At 33.3% G+C, this 16,711-nt stretch overlaps 1 protein-coding gene across 1 annotated transcript in view; it reads right to left on the reverse strand.

Annotated features, from left to right (window-relative positions):
• Window positions 1-1,065: 1,065 nt before the first annotated feature.
• Window positions 1,066-16,711, reverse strand: part of LIPI (lipase I) — a 37,040-nt gene continuing 21,394 nt past the window's right edge. Inside the window, exons 8-10 of the mRNA XM_047753267.1 lie at window positions 16,398-16,509; window positions 11,912-12,088; window positions 1,066-1,287 (exon numbers count right to left, since the gene is read on the reverse strand). Coding sequence (XP_047609223.1) covers window positions 1,200-1,287; window positions 11,912-12,088; window positions 16,398-16,509 — 377 coding nt within the window. The 3' untranslated portion in view covers window positions 1,066-1,199. The remainder of the gene's footprint in view (window positions 1,288-11,911; window positions 12,089-16,397; window positions 16,510-16,711) is intronic.

Below are 16,711 nucleotides of genomic sequence, written 5' to 3' on the forward strand. Positions count from 1 at the left end.
ATGCAGCCCTAAAAAGCAAAAATAAATAAATGATTATAAATAAATAAATAAAACTACAGATTGAAGAGAGAGGCTTCTTAGATTTCAATTCTGGTATTGTACATAATCCTGGATGAGCTAGTTAACATTCCTGTGTCTCAGTTATTCATCAGTGGAGATAACAAGGCCAATCTCATAGGATTTTTGTAGATATTAAATAAATTAATATACATATAAAGAATTAAAATGTGCCAGGAAAACAGTGTTATATGTGTTAGCTGTTGTTATTTTTATTATCACTACAGGCAGATTCCAATCAAAAAGTTGAATCAATCTTCACAAAAAATTTTTCTGCAAAAGACATTTTTCAGCTTTTTTTTTAAAAATTAGGGAATAGTTGATTAACAGTGTTGTGTCAATTTCTGCTGTACTGCAAAGTGACCCAGTCATACATATATGTATTTCTTTTTCTCTTATTACCTTCCATTATGTTCTATCACGAGTGATATAATTCCCTGTGCTATACAGCAGAACCTCATTGCTTATCCATTCTAAATGTAATAGTTTGCATCTGCAAACTTTAGTTTGCAGCTAAGTTTCTTAGCTAACTGAAACATGATGAGGTAAATTTAGTTACTCAAGATTACACCATTAGTAAGTGGCAGACCCAGGATCTGACATTAAGGATGACAGGCCCATAGATTATTGTGCTCCACAGAAACAAAGACTTTATTTACAAAGCACTACAAAATACCAAATAGATCACTAAAAAGAAGGTGCATTTATGTTAACAAGATATACATTAATCCAAATGATTTCTCTAAATAATAAATTTATAATTTAAAAAATTCAATGATTTATTATTGCAGTCTGAGTGGAAAACAATACTATTTAGACAGTATGTGGAAGTAATAAGCTTCTATTTTTTTTCTAAAGACATATTATCTATTAATAATAAGTAACTAAGGGAAACACTCAATGAAAAACATTTAATGAAGGTAAACAGAAATAAACAGCTTTCAAAATATATTCAGAATGTTTTGCCATATGCATTTTAAAAATATCCTATATGTTTGGTTCTTAAAAACATATTCAAGAAGTAGAAATATCTGAATTTCAGATTGAGCAATACATTCTAAAAGAAACATGAATTGCATTACTCCTACTTACAAGTTCTTTAGTTCACAAACAAGTTGTTATATTTGATGGAAAAAGGCATCTTATATTTCAGTTAGTGTGCATATGTTAGGACTCAGAACTATTTCTCTGCTTTCTTCAAGTACAAAATTATAGATGCAAAGTGGTGGTCTATGAAAGAAAAAAAAAGAAAAAAAAACTATTGGTAAAACAATAAAGTTTATTTTCTTCTCATAAATATTAGAATATTCTATGCCTCTAACTACTTCTTAAAATGCAGGGAGTTGAAGCAAACCTACAGGATCATTTCTACTCTGTCTCATTTGACTACATAGGGATGAACAGATACAATATTTGTTAGAAAGAAAAAGTTCTCTGTGCTTCAACAACCCCTCTCATAGCTGCTTCATTGGAATACTTACATTGAATGCAAAATATTTTGGCTTAATGTCATTTGCAGCAACATGGGTGGAACTAGACATTCTCATACTAAGTGAAGTAAGTCAGAAAGAGAAAGACAAATACCATAAGATATCACTTATTTCTGGAATATAAAATATGTAACAGATACATAAATAGATCATGGCCAAGGACAGCAGATATAGGGTTTCCAGGGGGAGGGAGGGAGTGGGATGGATGGGCATTTTGGAGGTCTTTGGTTGCAAATTGTTATATTTGGAATGGATGGGCAATGGGGCCCTACTGTACAGCACAGGGAAATGTGTGTGATTGGGTCCCTTTGCTGTTAAACATAACTTGAAGAAACATTGTAAATCAACTATACTTTAATAATAATAACAAAAAAAATTCACAGAGCATCAGTGAAACTTCAATCAGCCTAATAAGGGAGAGGAGAGAGAAGGGACACAGAAAAAAAAATCTCAAAAGTTAAAAATTTAGATAAAATTTGATGAAATCTTTAAACTCATAGATCCAAGAAGGTCAACAAATACTAAACAGAGGTATGGAAAAAATTCCAGAAACCACATCATAATCAAACTGCTTAAAATCATTGATAAAGGAGAAAAATCTTAAAACCAGCCAGAGAAAAAAAATACTAATTTTTTTCATGGAAAAAGGAAAGATAGTAATAGATTTCTCATTAATATCATTACATGGTATAAGATAGTACAGCAACCTCTTTAAAGAGGTAAAACAAGCAAACAAACAGAACAACTATCAAACCAAAATTCTGTACCCAGAAAAATTATCTTTCAAAATAAAGACATCACTTGTACATCATAAGCATAAGACTTTTTCAGACACACAAAAGTTTAAAGAATTCACAACCATTAGGCCCTATAAAAAAAAATCTTAAAGCAACACCTTTAGCCATAAGGTAAGTTATACCAGATGAAAATACGCATCTACATAAGGGTTAGAAGTGCACCAGAAATGATAACTATGTCGAAAAATATATATGACTTTTCTTAAGTCTTTGTATCTTTAATAGGCATATCTCTTTAAAAAAATGATACATTGTATTGTTGTTTTTGGCATATGTGCAAGTAAAATGTATGCCACCAATAGCATGAGAGAGAAATGGAATTACACTACTGTAAGGCTCTCATATTTGAAGTGGTAAAATTAACTTGAAGGTAGACTGTGATGAAATAAAGATAATGTAATGTAATAATATACTGTAAACCCCAAAGAAACCACAAACATAATCAAATGTTATAGATAATAAACCCACAAAGGATATCTAATGGAACCGTAAGACTTCAATATATCCAAAAGAAGGCAGACAATGAGAAAATCAGAACAAAGAACAGATGGGACAAACAAAACAAAATGGCAAGAGAACAGATTTAAAATCAACTGTATCTAATATTACACTAAATTTAAAGATGCAAATACCCTCAATTAAATGGCAGAGGTCATCAACATCATTTGTCATTTGAAAAGTTCACATTTAAAACACAGTGAACTACCTCTACGCAAGTATTAGAATAGTAAAAATAAAAACAACAACAAAAAATCTGGTGAAAGTGCAGTTTTTGGTGCAAGAAAACAATGGAATTCGATAAGTGCCACTGAGAACGCAAAATGTAGAGTCACTTTGGAAAATAATCTGGCAGTTTCTTACAAAGTTAAATTTACCCTCACACTATGGCCCAGCAATCTCTCTTCTTTCTCTTTCATCCAAAAGAAATGAAAACTTATGTTCACATAAAAACCTTCAGGCAGATATTTATTTTGGATAAATATTGATAGATGTCAAAAAACATGAACAAATTACATTCCCTCCCATGGGTGAATGGATAAAGGAACTGTGGTATATCCATACAATGAAATCTTATTCATTACTAACATTCCATTGATATAGACAACAACATGATGAATTATGAAGATATAAAGGCTCAGTGAAAGAAGCCAAACTTAAAAAGCCACATACTATACAATTCCATTTATATAATGTTCTGGAAAAAGGTAAATCTAGGTACAGAGGTTGCCAGAGAGTAGGAATGGGAAATTGAAAATAAAAGGGTGGCACAAGGCAGTTTTTTGTGATGGAAGTGTTCTATATCTTAATTGCATGGTGGTTACATGACTATGCATTTATTAAAACTCATAGAACTGTATTCCAAAAAGACTATATTTTAAGTAAGGTCTTAAAAGTAGCTTTAGCTTAATGTTTCTCAGGAAATCATCTGGGTGCCTCCGATATGAATATTCCTCTCAGTCCCTAAATTTACTAGTCTACTGGGAATACCCAGGAGAACTATGTTGTTTGTGTAGTCTCTCTCATAGTTTGTTACAGACAGCTAATTACTGTTTGAATCTGGATCGTAAGGCATAACATTTTTATAACTCACATTCTCAATAATCTGGCAGTGTTGATTCTCATTAATTGGCACATTATCTGTATGGGTAGATCTAAATAGAAAAGGCAACTAAATGGTGATGGTAATTACCTAGATAATTAAACCTAAATCATCTATTTCATTCAAGCATCTGTTAGCATCCCCAGCCAGCAGGGAATGTTAAGAGTTTTGCTAACCACCCACAAAATGTATTTTTGTTTTTTTTTCCCTGAGTAGAAATAATGCTTCTACATTTTATAAATTTAGTAAATTTTCATAGTCTGTCCACTGTTTAAATTTTACATAAAAATTAAAATTACATGCATGACTATATTTTTCTCTGTAGCATATCCCAATGACTTTACCCTATTTTCTTATTTAACCAATGAAGGAGGTGTATATAATAACATTTATCTATTAAAACATGATTAAGAAGACAGTGAGTCATATAATAGTGAACATGCCTGTCTGCCTTTACCAATAATTTTATCTTACAGCATAATAAAAGGCTATGTGCTGAGTTTTTAGGATTATAACCTGAAACTTTCTGATTACATGGCCCAATTACAAAATTACCAGTTAAAATTGTGTCATAATTTTTAGGCAAATTAGAAAGATATCTTAATTATAAAATATTTTTAAAATTTTTATATAGTTGCAAAAAATTTTATCCAAACAAATAATTTTAGAAGTAGAATATGAATAAAATATCTTGCCCCTTCATATGATAATTAACATTGAATTTCTAAAAATATTTAGGTATAATAACCTTTTGTTCATTAAAAACTCAAATTTTATATGAAAACTCATTTCCAAATACACTAAAACCACTTAATTCTTCTATGAGGTGTAGCTTACATTACATGTAGAAACACATGGAGTTCCCATCGTGGCTCAGTGTTAACAAATCCGACTAGGATCCATGAGGATGCTGGTTTGATCCCTGGCCTTTCTCAGTGGGTTAGGGATCTGGCATTGCTGTGAGCTGTGGTGTAGGTTGCAGATGCTGCTTGGATACCTTATTGCTGTGGCTGTGGCATAGGCCAGCAACTGCAGCTCCAATTCAACCCCTAGCCTGGGAGCATCCACATGATGCAGGTGAGGCCCTAAAAAGACAGAAAGACAAGAAGAAACACACAGTGGCTGCTCCCACTGTTCACATAGTTTGGAGTTCTTTATCCGTATCACCTGTCAACATTACACGGAGCTAGAGCATCATTTGAGGACCCAGGAGAAAATGGGGTGTGAATGGTAAAGCTGGGGGACAGTTTTCAGAATAAATGAACAAAATTTATAAAAACATAAAATCATTTTGACAAAATCATTACATTTATACAGCCTTAAGAATTCTAGAGTCCCAATCCCCACATTCTCCCAAAGTACCCTTGATCTTTTAACCAGGCAGTTTAAAAGACAAAAATGAAATGATAAAGATTTCAGCACAAATAGCATAGCTGTAAATTGGTTTTCTGAGGTTACTCTCTAAAGACCTAAAGACAGTTCTTTAGCTGCTTTAAACCAAATACCCTCATTAAATCTAAGTTTCATGTATAATATCTTCAAAGAATTTTGAAACTATTTAATGAAATACAATATTAAATAACATGAAGTAAGGCACAGAGGCCAAAGCTAATTTTAATATTTAATTAATTTGGAAAAGGATGAATTTATACATAAGCCCTCCATGACACTGAAGAAAATTATGGGGTGCACTGGTATTTACCAGACTGTCCACAGCTATTAGGAAGTATATTTTGTTTACATCTCCAACATCACACATTATTTATATGACAAAAAATAAAAGATAAAATTAAAAGCTATCAGAAGATCACTTCTATAGTTTGTAACTTTTTGTGTGTCCCTGCATGTTCATCCCTGTATTTACTTGTTTACTTTTTATTTATTTTGGTTTTATTGAGATATAATTGCTACATACCATTGTGTTAGTTTAAGGTATACAATGTGGTATTGATTAAATACACTTACACATTATAAAATGATTACCACCATAGTGTTAGCCAACCTGCATCATTAACCACCATTCTGGTCTCTGTTTCTATGAGCTCAGCTTTTTTAAGCTTCCACAGGTGATATCATACAATATTTATCTTTCTCTGTCTGATTTACATCACCTGCCCTAATGCCCTCAGGACCTTACATGTTGTCACAAACTGCTGGATATCCCTCTTTCTTGTGGCTGAGTAATATTCCATTACACCCACACACACCACATTTTCTTCATCCATTCATCCCTTTGATGGATCTTTAGGTGGCTTCCATATCTTGGCTATTGTACAATGCTGCAATAACCATAGGAGTACAGATATCTCTTCAATCTTCCATATCCTGTACTCACTTCCCTTGCATATATACCCAGAAGTAGAAGTGATGGATCATATGGTAGTTCTATTTTTAATTTTTTGAGGAATCTGCAAATGTTTTCCATAATGATTGCAACAATTTACATTCCTACCAGTGGTTCATAAGGATTCTCTTTTTTCCACATTCTAGACAACTCTTAATTTCTTGTCTCTTTGATGATAGCCATTCTAATAGGGGTGAAGCAATACTTCTTTTTAGTTTTGATTTACATTCCTAATTACTACTGATGTCTTTAATTTTTTTTTTTTTTGGCTTTTTAGGGCTCCACCCATGGCATATGGACATTCCTAGGCTACGGGTCAAATTGGAGCTATAGGTGCCAGTCTATGCCACAGCCACAGCAACACAGGATCCAAGTGTCTGTGATCTACACCACAGCTCACAGCAGATCTTTAGCCCACTGAGCAAGGCCAGGGATCAAACCTGTGTCCTCATGGATACCAGTCGGGTTTGTTACCACTGAGCCACAATGGGAACTCCCTGATATCTGTTTTATTCTCCAGCTGGCATATGATGAAGACAATCCATATGGCATTATTTAATTTATCTATTCCCTTTTGAGCTATAAATTAGATAACAGTACTTACTAATAATAAAACAGCAAACCCTCACTGTTTTTATTTTTAGAGGAACTAAAGATCTCAATTCTGATAATTACCAAAAACTATTATTTGCCTCATCATTTTTAAAGAGTCTGCAATTTTTTTAATTTAAGAGGTAGATATGGAAATAATTTTTTAAGCACATAATAAATTTCAAAATCCAAAAAAAATGTCTTGCCTAAATATAAAAATATTCAATAATTTCACATTCTGTAAACACCAATTTTAGTATATGTTAATTTTTTCATATATCAACCAAGAAAAGCAATAACTGTTAATGTATATAGCAAATTACAACTTAAGAAAGTCCTTCATTTATTATCAGTATAAATTCAATTTATCAATATCCCTTTATGAGAAAAAATAATTTCATTAAGGTTTTCATAATTATGGTATACACATGTATTTGTTACATTAAAAAATGAGTCATTAACCAAATGTTATGGTAATTTTGCCATTGTAATGACTGCCTAATGTTTCATGTTATGGATATTCCATATTAAATGTATCAAGTGCCTCACTGAGCAGTTAATTTATTTCTAATTTTCAGCATGGCAAATCAGACTGAAAAAATTGTCTTCCATAGAAATACTTATGTGCATTTCTATTTCCTTGTATTTATTTAACAAACATTTGTATAATACTTATTGTATGTCAGAAAATATTTTATATCCTTTATAAATGTTACAATGTTTAAACTTCTTGATCAGTTTATGAAGTAGACTATCACTATTCTAATTTTATAGATAAAAAAATAACTGAGACACAAAAAGATTAATCAGTTTGCCAGAGTCACAGAGCTAGTAAGAAATTGAATTTATATTCAATTCAAGCTGAGGCACTCTGAACATTACCCTATGCTACCTAGTCTCTAAGGTAAAAATTCTAGAAGAAATAATGGGCCCAAAGTATTAACATCTGAGGGTTCTTGACATATTTTCCTAAATCCTTTCCAGAATATGTTTACCTGTGTATACACCTACCAGCAGTGAAGCACAGTGGCAATTTCTGTATAACTTTAGCAACAAAAGACTTTTTTTTTTTCCAATTTGGGAAGAGATATATCTCATTGACTTAATTTTAATTTATTTGAATACTCTTGGGGTTACATATTTTAAAATATGACTATTAAATCTTTATCCCTTTAATTTTTTAAATTGTCCTTTGTCAATTTATTTGTTTCTGTGGTTCTTCATTCAACAACTATTCACTTGGTACCTACTGTGTACCAAGCACAGTTTTAGGCACTTGAAGTACTCCTGTGAACAAAATGGATAACATCAATGTCCTCCAGGTACTTAAATTTTACATGAGGATAGCCAAACAATAAACAAAAGGTGTAATAAATAAGAATACAGTATATTACCCATAAGTCCTATGAGTAAAAACAAAGTAAAACTTAAGCAGGGTAAGGGAGATCAGGAGTGGTAGAAAGGCTTCATTGAAAAGATGACATCTGAGGAAAATCTTGGGAGATGAACAAGTTAGCCGTCTAGGGAAGGAAATTTCCAAGAAGAGGAAAGAGCCAGTGGAAAGGTTCTAAGAAAGATCCTGCCTGGTATGTTCAAGGAACAGCAAGCAGGCCTCCAAGCCTAGAGCCAAAGAACCAGTTCAGTGAAGGAAGAGCTGGGGTGGAAGGGTATAGGATAGTAGAGGTGCAGTTCCCAAGTCAGGTGGGATCTTCTAAACCATTGTGAGGTCTTCGGCTTTTGCTGAGATTCTGGTTAAATTCTGGATAATGTTTAGAAGGTAGGGACAACAGTTTTTATGACTGGATGTGGAGAGTGAGAGGAAAACGCTAATCTATAATTAACCCAGGTTTTTTGTCTTAACCAAAAAAGTATTTCTCTGTTTCAGCTGGGATGTGTCCTTTTATATATTTTATAAAAATTATTAATATGTAAATAATTTAGTCCTTCTATATTTCATATATTACAAAAGTTTTCTTTTGTTAATAATGTTTGTGACATGCAATTTTTTTATCTGTATGGAGGTAAACTGAGTAACATTTTCTGTTGAGTTGCTCTGTCTTGGTTTTCATTATTCTTCAAACAAAAATTTGCCTATGTTTCCTGCTTACCATTTTATATTTAATTTTTTACTCTATCTGTAACTAATTTTGGCTATGTTATAATTAAGATATCAGGCATTTTCAGTTGTCAATCATTTATTCTTGTGTCACCACTCGAAAAGTTTCTGACATCATCTGCAAAACCATGTTTTGGAGTTTTCCTTTTACTCTCTTAAATGCATTTATATTCTTCTGCCAGTATCAAACTTTTTAAATGTTTTGGAGTTTGCTTTACTGTTTCATAGTTAAAGTTATAAATATTACTCTCATTATTCACATTTTCTTGGCCCATGTCAATAATTTGTTACTTCATGTTAATTATGAAGAGCCATCTCTTCTGTAGTTTATTGTTGTTTTTGTTGTTGTTGTTGTTATGCCTGTGGCTTGTAGAAATTTCTAGGACAGGGATCAAGCCTGCATGCCACAATTGCAATTAGAGCCACAGAAGTAACAACAGCAGATCCTTAACCCACTGAGCCATGAGGGAACTCCAGATTGTTTTCCTTTTCTGCAGATTTTGATTGGAGTCATGTAAAATGTATGTGTGTTTAATAAGAATGGCCATTGCTGCAACATTAAATCTTCCATTCCATGAAGATTTCTTTGATTACATTCAGAATTTTATACTCATCACCAAATTTAAAAAATGAAATATATGAGTGGGTCTAAATTTTGCTCTCTTAGTTTCCTGGTTCTTAGTTTATTCTATCAATTTGAGATTTGTATCTTCTTCTATTCAGTTGAGGAGTGTTTTCTTTCATCATATCTGTAATTAGTTCTTCTGTTGTGTCTCCTCAGCAACACTAGGTATCTATATTTTTGTGTTTTAATTATTTTCCCCAATAAATTTCCCAGTCTTCTCTACTATTTATATCACCTCATTCTGTAGGTTACTAAAATGTTTTCTACATTTTTGATCAATTCTACTCTTTCTAATGTCGATACTAAATTTGATGTTGACTTTAGTTTCTTCACTCTGTTTCCTTTTAATCTCAGGCAGTTGCTTCATCATTGCTCTTTACTTGCTCCTTCATGGATTACTGTTTTCTTAAATATTATTGAGAACACCAACCAATGCTTTATGTAATTTCCTACTTCTTGTCATGAATCTTTTAAAAAGTCAAACTTATTTCTAAACTTGATTATTGGGTCTTTATGTTGCTGATGATGAAGTCAAAGTACCATTTTGCTGTTGTTGTGTTTTTCATCTTCACCTCTGCTTGAACAATGAGAGATGAGAATCTAGCCCTGGCACTTGCCCATATACACAGCATCCTTGGTCCTTTTTACTGCACATATGTATGGAACTAAATCCCTCTTTCTTATAGTGAGCTTGTGGGCTGTTTTATGTACAAAGATTCTAGCTAAAATTTCTGGCATCTGGCCAAGACTTACAACATATGGTTCTTCAAGACTGAGGAAGAAACTCTTTTGCTTCTCTTTCCAGTTATGATATATAGAGAGGATACTTGATTCCAGGACAACATAAATCCTTTACATTCAAGTGCCAGAAACAGAGGATGTCAGTAAACTGAAACAACTAGAATCCTTTTTTTTTTTTTTTTTTTGCCTGCTCCCACGGCATGCGGAAGTTCCCAGTCAGGGGATCAAACCCACACCACAGCAGCGACCAGAGACACAGCAATTGTGAATGTCATATCCTTAACCCGCTGAGCCATATGGAAATCTATTAGACTTCTCCATTCATACTCACCATCCTGCTGTTCAGAGAGGTATGAATGGAGGAGACTATGGAATATAAATGGTGAACAACCTTGACCTCTTTAAAAACTATTTTTGGGGGCTACGAATGTAGTTTCTGCTCTTATATTTAGTAGATGCTTTGCATTGTTAAATTAATAGATACAGAGAGTTCCCATTGTGGCTCAGTGGGTTAATAACCCAATTAGTATACATGAGGATGCAGGTTTGATCTCTGACCTTGCTCAGTGGGTTAAGTCTCTGGCATTGCTGCAAGCTGCGGTATAGATCACAGATGTGGCTCGGATTTCGTGTTGCTATGGCTGTGATGTAGGCCAGCAGCTGCAGCTTCTATTTGACCTCTAGCCTGGGAACTAAGTGTGGCCCTAAAAAAGCAATGTAAGTAAATTAATTAATTAATTAACAACAACAATAACAAGTACAACAATAATAATAGTTACAGAGATCAGTTGAAGATTAAAAATCCTGCAGCTCTAGCCCTTTAAACATGACCTCCCAAACTTTCTCTTCCTTTCTTTGCTATTCTTTCCTAAGGAATGGGTGTTGCCAATATTCCTAACTGAAAACATCCATATATTTTGGTATTTTTGTAAGTATCTCAATCAAATGCAAAGTAAAAGTGCCTTTTTTTTTTTCCTTTACAGTGACATCTCACTCATTGACTTTTGAATGACTAAATATTCTCATACCAAAAGCTTACAAAATATCTTATACTTTAAAGAATTTTCCCAGCTCTCCTCTGTTGATATAGACTTCATCTAAATGCATATTTTATCACTTATTTTGTTTATTATTTTATTCTGCAAATATTCTTATTTACTATGTTTGATAATCACAAAAAGGTAATTAGGACATCAAATATATAAATACAGGTACATTAAAGAGAAATAAAGAGAAAATTTTGCAGTCAACCAAAGTGATTCCTAGCCACCCAGAAATCCACTGAAATGATTTGTCTCACTTTTTTCATGTTTCTTACGTCTCATGAAATGATTGTATGTGTTTTTTTCTTCACTTGGGTAACATTGATTCCAGATCTCATCCAAGCCAAATAAAATTTGTACCTTCTAGATATTCTGACATTTATAAAATATAATCTAAAGCACATGATAAACAGTTATTTAACTATGTGAATTTTCAAACAACTCCTTATCAAAGCAATATTTTCAAGTGTAAAAGATAACATTAAAATCAAAATTTAGTTTTCTTACCTTTCTGGATATGTAAGTGATTTTAACATGAGACGCTGGATAGTGTATTTGCATTTGGAACATTGCTGATTTGAGCTCTGAAAATATGCCAAACCAATGCTTGAAATATTTACAACATCATTTAAAAACTGAGCAAGAATCTTGACTTCTTGAAGTTTATAAAATAATTTGTTCTTCCTAAACAGAAAATTTGATACACAGCATATGAGTAATTTGCAATAGAATACAACTTTAGGAGTTCCCGTCGTGGCGCAGTGGTTAACAAATCCGACTAGGAACCATGAGGTTGCGGGTTCGGTCCCTGCCCTTGCTCAGTGGGTTAACGATCCGGCGTTGCCATGAGCTGTGGTGTAGGTTGCAGATGCGGCTCGGATCCCGAGTTGCTGTGGCTGTGGCTTAGGCCGGTGGCTACAGCTCCGATTCAACCCCTAGCCTGGGAACCTCCATATGCCGCGGGAGCGGCCCAAGAAATAGCAACAACAACAAACAACAATAACAACAACAACAACAACAACAACAACAACAACAACAAAAAAGAATACAACTTTAAAATCAATATAATCTTATCAATGTTAGATAGAAAAACCAATCTTACAGGAACAAGGCCAAACAAAAAATATGTGCTAAAAAGTGTTAAAGTAATTTAAACAGTAATTAAAAACAAAATACATTAATAATAATATATGTATCCCCACACTCAAATATTGCGGAAAAACTTTTTTTGAGAAAAAGTGGTACATCTTATCTTTCTGACTAGGTGTCTAGATTGTACAGTTAGTTATCTAAGATTGGAGAAGTCATATTTTGCTTCTGTTTATAGAAATCTGAACAACTATGACTGTTCTTTGAATAGGCTATGTCCTCAAATAATAATCCTTTGTTATTCTCTGCCACCGTATCATTTCGTGGATCTGCCTAACTCCAAAAGAAACAACAAAGGAGTATAAGAAGGAGGAGAAAGGAAAGGAAGAGGAGAAGGAAGGAAAAAAGAAGGGAGGGAGGAAGGTTGGGAGATCTGATGGAAGGAAGGAAAAGCATGAAGGAGAGGAAAGGAGAGAAGGGAAGGGAAAGAAGAGGAAAGGAAATGTTTTTAAAAAATCTATTGAAAAAATTTCTTCTTTTGAAGCAACAATGATTTACTTGAGCAAAGGCAATAATCACATATAAAATAGCTGAAAAACAACCGGTGGGATACCCAAAATGCATGCAATCTTATATTTATCCCTGCTCCTTTCTCCTTTTGATTCTCTACACCAGCTAGGTCCAACAACAGTTGCTATTACTTCCCTCAAAATCCATCCCTGGTCCTTCCTGGAAGAGTGACTACCCCCTCTTTCACAGAATATAACATGGTTGATCAGATCTCTAATTTCCATCTAAGAGAAATTTCCATCTAGATTTCTCAGAGATACTTCAAAATCAACATTTCCAGATGGAAACATGTTGTCTCTCTTTACAAATTCATATCTACTCCATTGGCTCCAAACACCAACTGTTTGCTCCTGAACACTAAGTGTCTGCCTCTAGCTCAGCCATGTCTGCTGAGGTCCAGTCACATATATCCACTGTTATTCTCCCTGCCTACTTGAATATCTCAAAGATGCCTGAAGCTCAGTAAGTTCAAATTTAATGACATCTTTCCCAACACCTACCTCTCATCAAAACAAAACAAAACAAACAAAAAATACCCCTAAAACTTAGAAATATCCTCATCTTCTTAAATGGTGCCAACACCTTTTTTCCAAGCCAGACAACGAGGCTAAATTTTTGAGATCATCGTCTCTTTCAACCCCATATCTAATTGAGCCTAAATGCCTACTGATCTTATAGATGAAATATTCTGAATCTGCTTTGAATCCATCCTCATTTTTCCACCTTCACCACCCTTTATTTCATGGCACCATTGTTCCTTGCCTTTATTCTTGCATCAATATATTGTCTTTTCTCTCTCCAGCTCATTATGGTCAAATCATTTTTCCAAAATAAAAATCCAATCCTAGCCCCAACAGGACCTCCCCAGCTAAAACACTTCATTGGTTTTCATTTGCCCAGTGAATACAATAAAAATCCTTGAGTATGTCCTATAAGTTCTAATTCCTACAAAATCTAGGTCCTCTCTACCTCTCTCATCATTCTTGTCCTTTCCCTGCCTCTAGTCTCATACATAATAAACTTCCTTCAGCACCTGACATGGGCTATGCTCCCTCCTCCTTCAGGAGTTTGGCCTTTATTGGACACTTTGCCTGTAATGCAATAGAGCAGACCAACTGCTGCTCCTCATTTTGGTATCAACTAATATAAAATGTCCATAGAGAAAGTATTAGTGAACCCACGATTTCATATCCCCTATTTTATGTTCCCAAACATACCAAAATTTGCCTAAAGACATTTTTCACAGATTTTATTTACATATTTTATAATGATTTGTTTACTTGTGTATCATTTAGTAGACTGTAAAATTAATAAGGGTAGGACCATGTCTGTTTTTCTCATCAGAGTACAGAGTATATTCAGCCCTTAGCACAGTACCTAGCTTAATATAGATATTCACTGAAAGTTGTTTGAATACAGTAATGATGAACATCATCATTTTATTTATAAAGTTTATCTGCTTACTAGACAAAAATTATGGAAGGACAGGAATCTAGTTTGTCCTAAATTGTGTCCTTAATTTCTAGTACAGTTCAAGAAATTTTATTGAATGATTAAATTGGCTTCTCTCCATGTATCTCCCACCTCAGTGAATGGCACCATAATTTAAATAGTTGCCAAGCTTAAAATGCAAAGTCACTCCAGTTTTTTTCCACTTCACTTTCATATCTTTAATTAATCATGAAAATAAATCTATTTTGGAGTTCCCTGGTGGCTCAGTGGATTAAGGATCCAGTGCTATCTCTGCTGTGGCTGGGATCACTTCTGTGGTGCAGGTTCAATGCCTGGCCTAGGAACACGCTATGGGCACAGCCAAAAAAAATCTATTCTAAATTTTTAAAACCCACTTCCACTGACTTTATCCAGGTCCCCATTATCTTTCACATAAATTATTACAATAGCGATATTAATACATGTGGTATCATATTATGATGTGTAAGTGATTTTTAGGGACATAGGACAAATGACCTCATTATAGCATCCCATATAAAAATCAGAATGCAGAGCATATCTACAAAAAGAATCTTAATTTTGCCAAATAAAAAAATGTGTGCATGCCCCAGGGCATTACAAGAGGAAGAAAGGAGAAAAATTAGAAGGTGGAGATAGAAGGGAAGCAGAAGGAAGATGAGAGAAGGAGGAAGAGGAATGGGTATAAACCAAATGAAAAAATTTGAATATCCCTGGACTATGTAATTATAGATGATTCTCATTTTCTGCTGTATAATATAACACATTTTTTTTTTACAGCAAGCAAGCATTCCTATTTTAACTTTGAAAAGGGATATAAAATATCATTTAAAAGTCTCTGACTTTCCTGGCAACTAAAACAGTTAAAGTCCCAAAACATGACTAAATTTATCAGCAAATAATTATTAATAGAAAAACAATAAAGCCATTGGTCAGGCTTAGATAGACAGATTTACCCTGTGTATGGGTTTCATATTTTATATTTTCATAAAAAAATGGACTAATCAAGTGTTTGAATGAAACGTTTCAATACCTCACCATGTTCTGCACAGAACATGATGCTGGTAAGGGAAATTAAGACTCATAATTTGAGTGCCTTCTGAACAAGTTTAAAGCAACTACCCCAGAACTGCAGTCTATGTTACTGAAGTCTCGTACTTTCCTATCTCCCTGCCTTTTAAAGACTCTCTTCTATCCCCTGACTGCAATAGCCCTCTTTCAAATGTTTCTTTGCCTCTTCCTCTGTATTCCCATAGCACAAAAGTGTTCTGCTAGTATAAAACTTATTACTCAGACCTGTAATTATGCATTAGTCTCCTCTAGTTTCTGTGACCTCTTTGAGAATGGTAATATTGCTATGTCAGTTTGGATCCCCATTATTTTTTGAAAGGCCTGAATACGTTTGATTGCTGCTGAATGTTTGTTGGATAACTGAATTCAAAAGCTAACAAAGCATGTATCTGATAGAATAAGTAATGAATCATACATAAATGTATGCATGGGATATACATTATATATACAATGTTAAGCAATTTAAAGTAATAAACTATAATGGAATAGTATTATTATTCATTATAACACATTCTATCGATGCTCAAAATTAAGTGGAAGGTTTCCTCTCTTCTTCTAACCCTTGTGGTAGATAAATGTATAACAAACAAGTTATTTAGTCTTTTTCATATTCAGTTAGCTCCCTTCATAGAATAAATGAATTAGAATATGACACCAGAGATCCATTTAATACTTAAAAGTTTAAGACTCATTGCATAGAATATTTACACTACTTGGATTATCTTCCAAATGTTTTCTTGGGTGCTCAAGAAAATATATTTTACAAAAGAAAATAGTACTAAATTATACTTACTCATAGAGCCTTGGCTCTTCAACCATTCCAAGCTGATTTAATAATTTAAATGTAATATAGCCATCCTTCATAGTCTTATCCAGAACAATTACACTGAGAACAAAATAATAGGCTACGAAACAAAAATATAGAATGCAATTCATGTTATTTAAAAAAGTTTTTTTCATGTTATTTTTTTAATTCTTTTTTGCTACAGATATGCATATGAACATATATTTATGTAATCTAGGCATGTATATCTGCAAATAATAATGAGTTGCACACATTTAGTACATAAGTAATACATTTTATTTCTTATTATTTTTTAACTAGTT

Source organism: Phacochoerus africanus, chromosome 1 (assembly GCF_016906955.1).
Source record: "Phacochoerus africanus isolate WHEZ1 chromosome 1, ROS_Pafr_v1, whole genome shotgun sequence".
Classification (NCBI taxonomy): domain Eukaryota; kingdom Metazoa; phylum Chordata; class Mammalia; order Artiodactyla; family Suidae; genus Phacochoerus; species Phacochoerus africanus.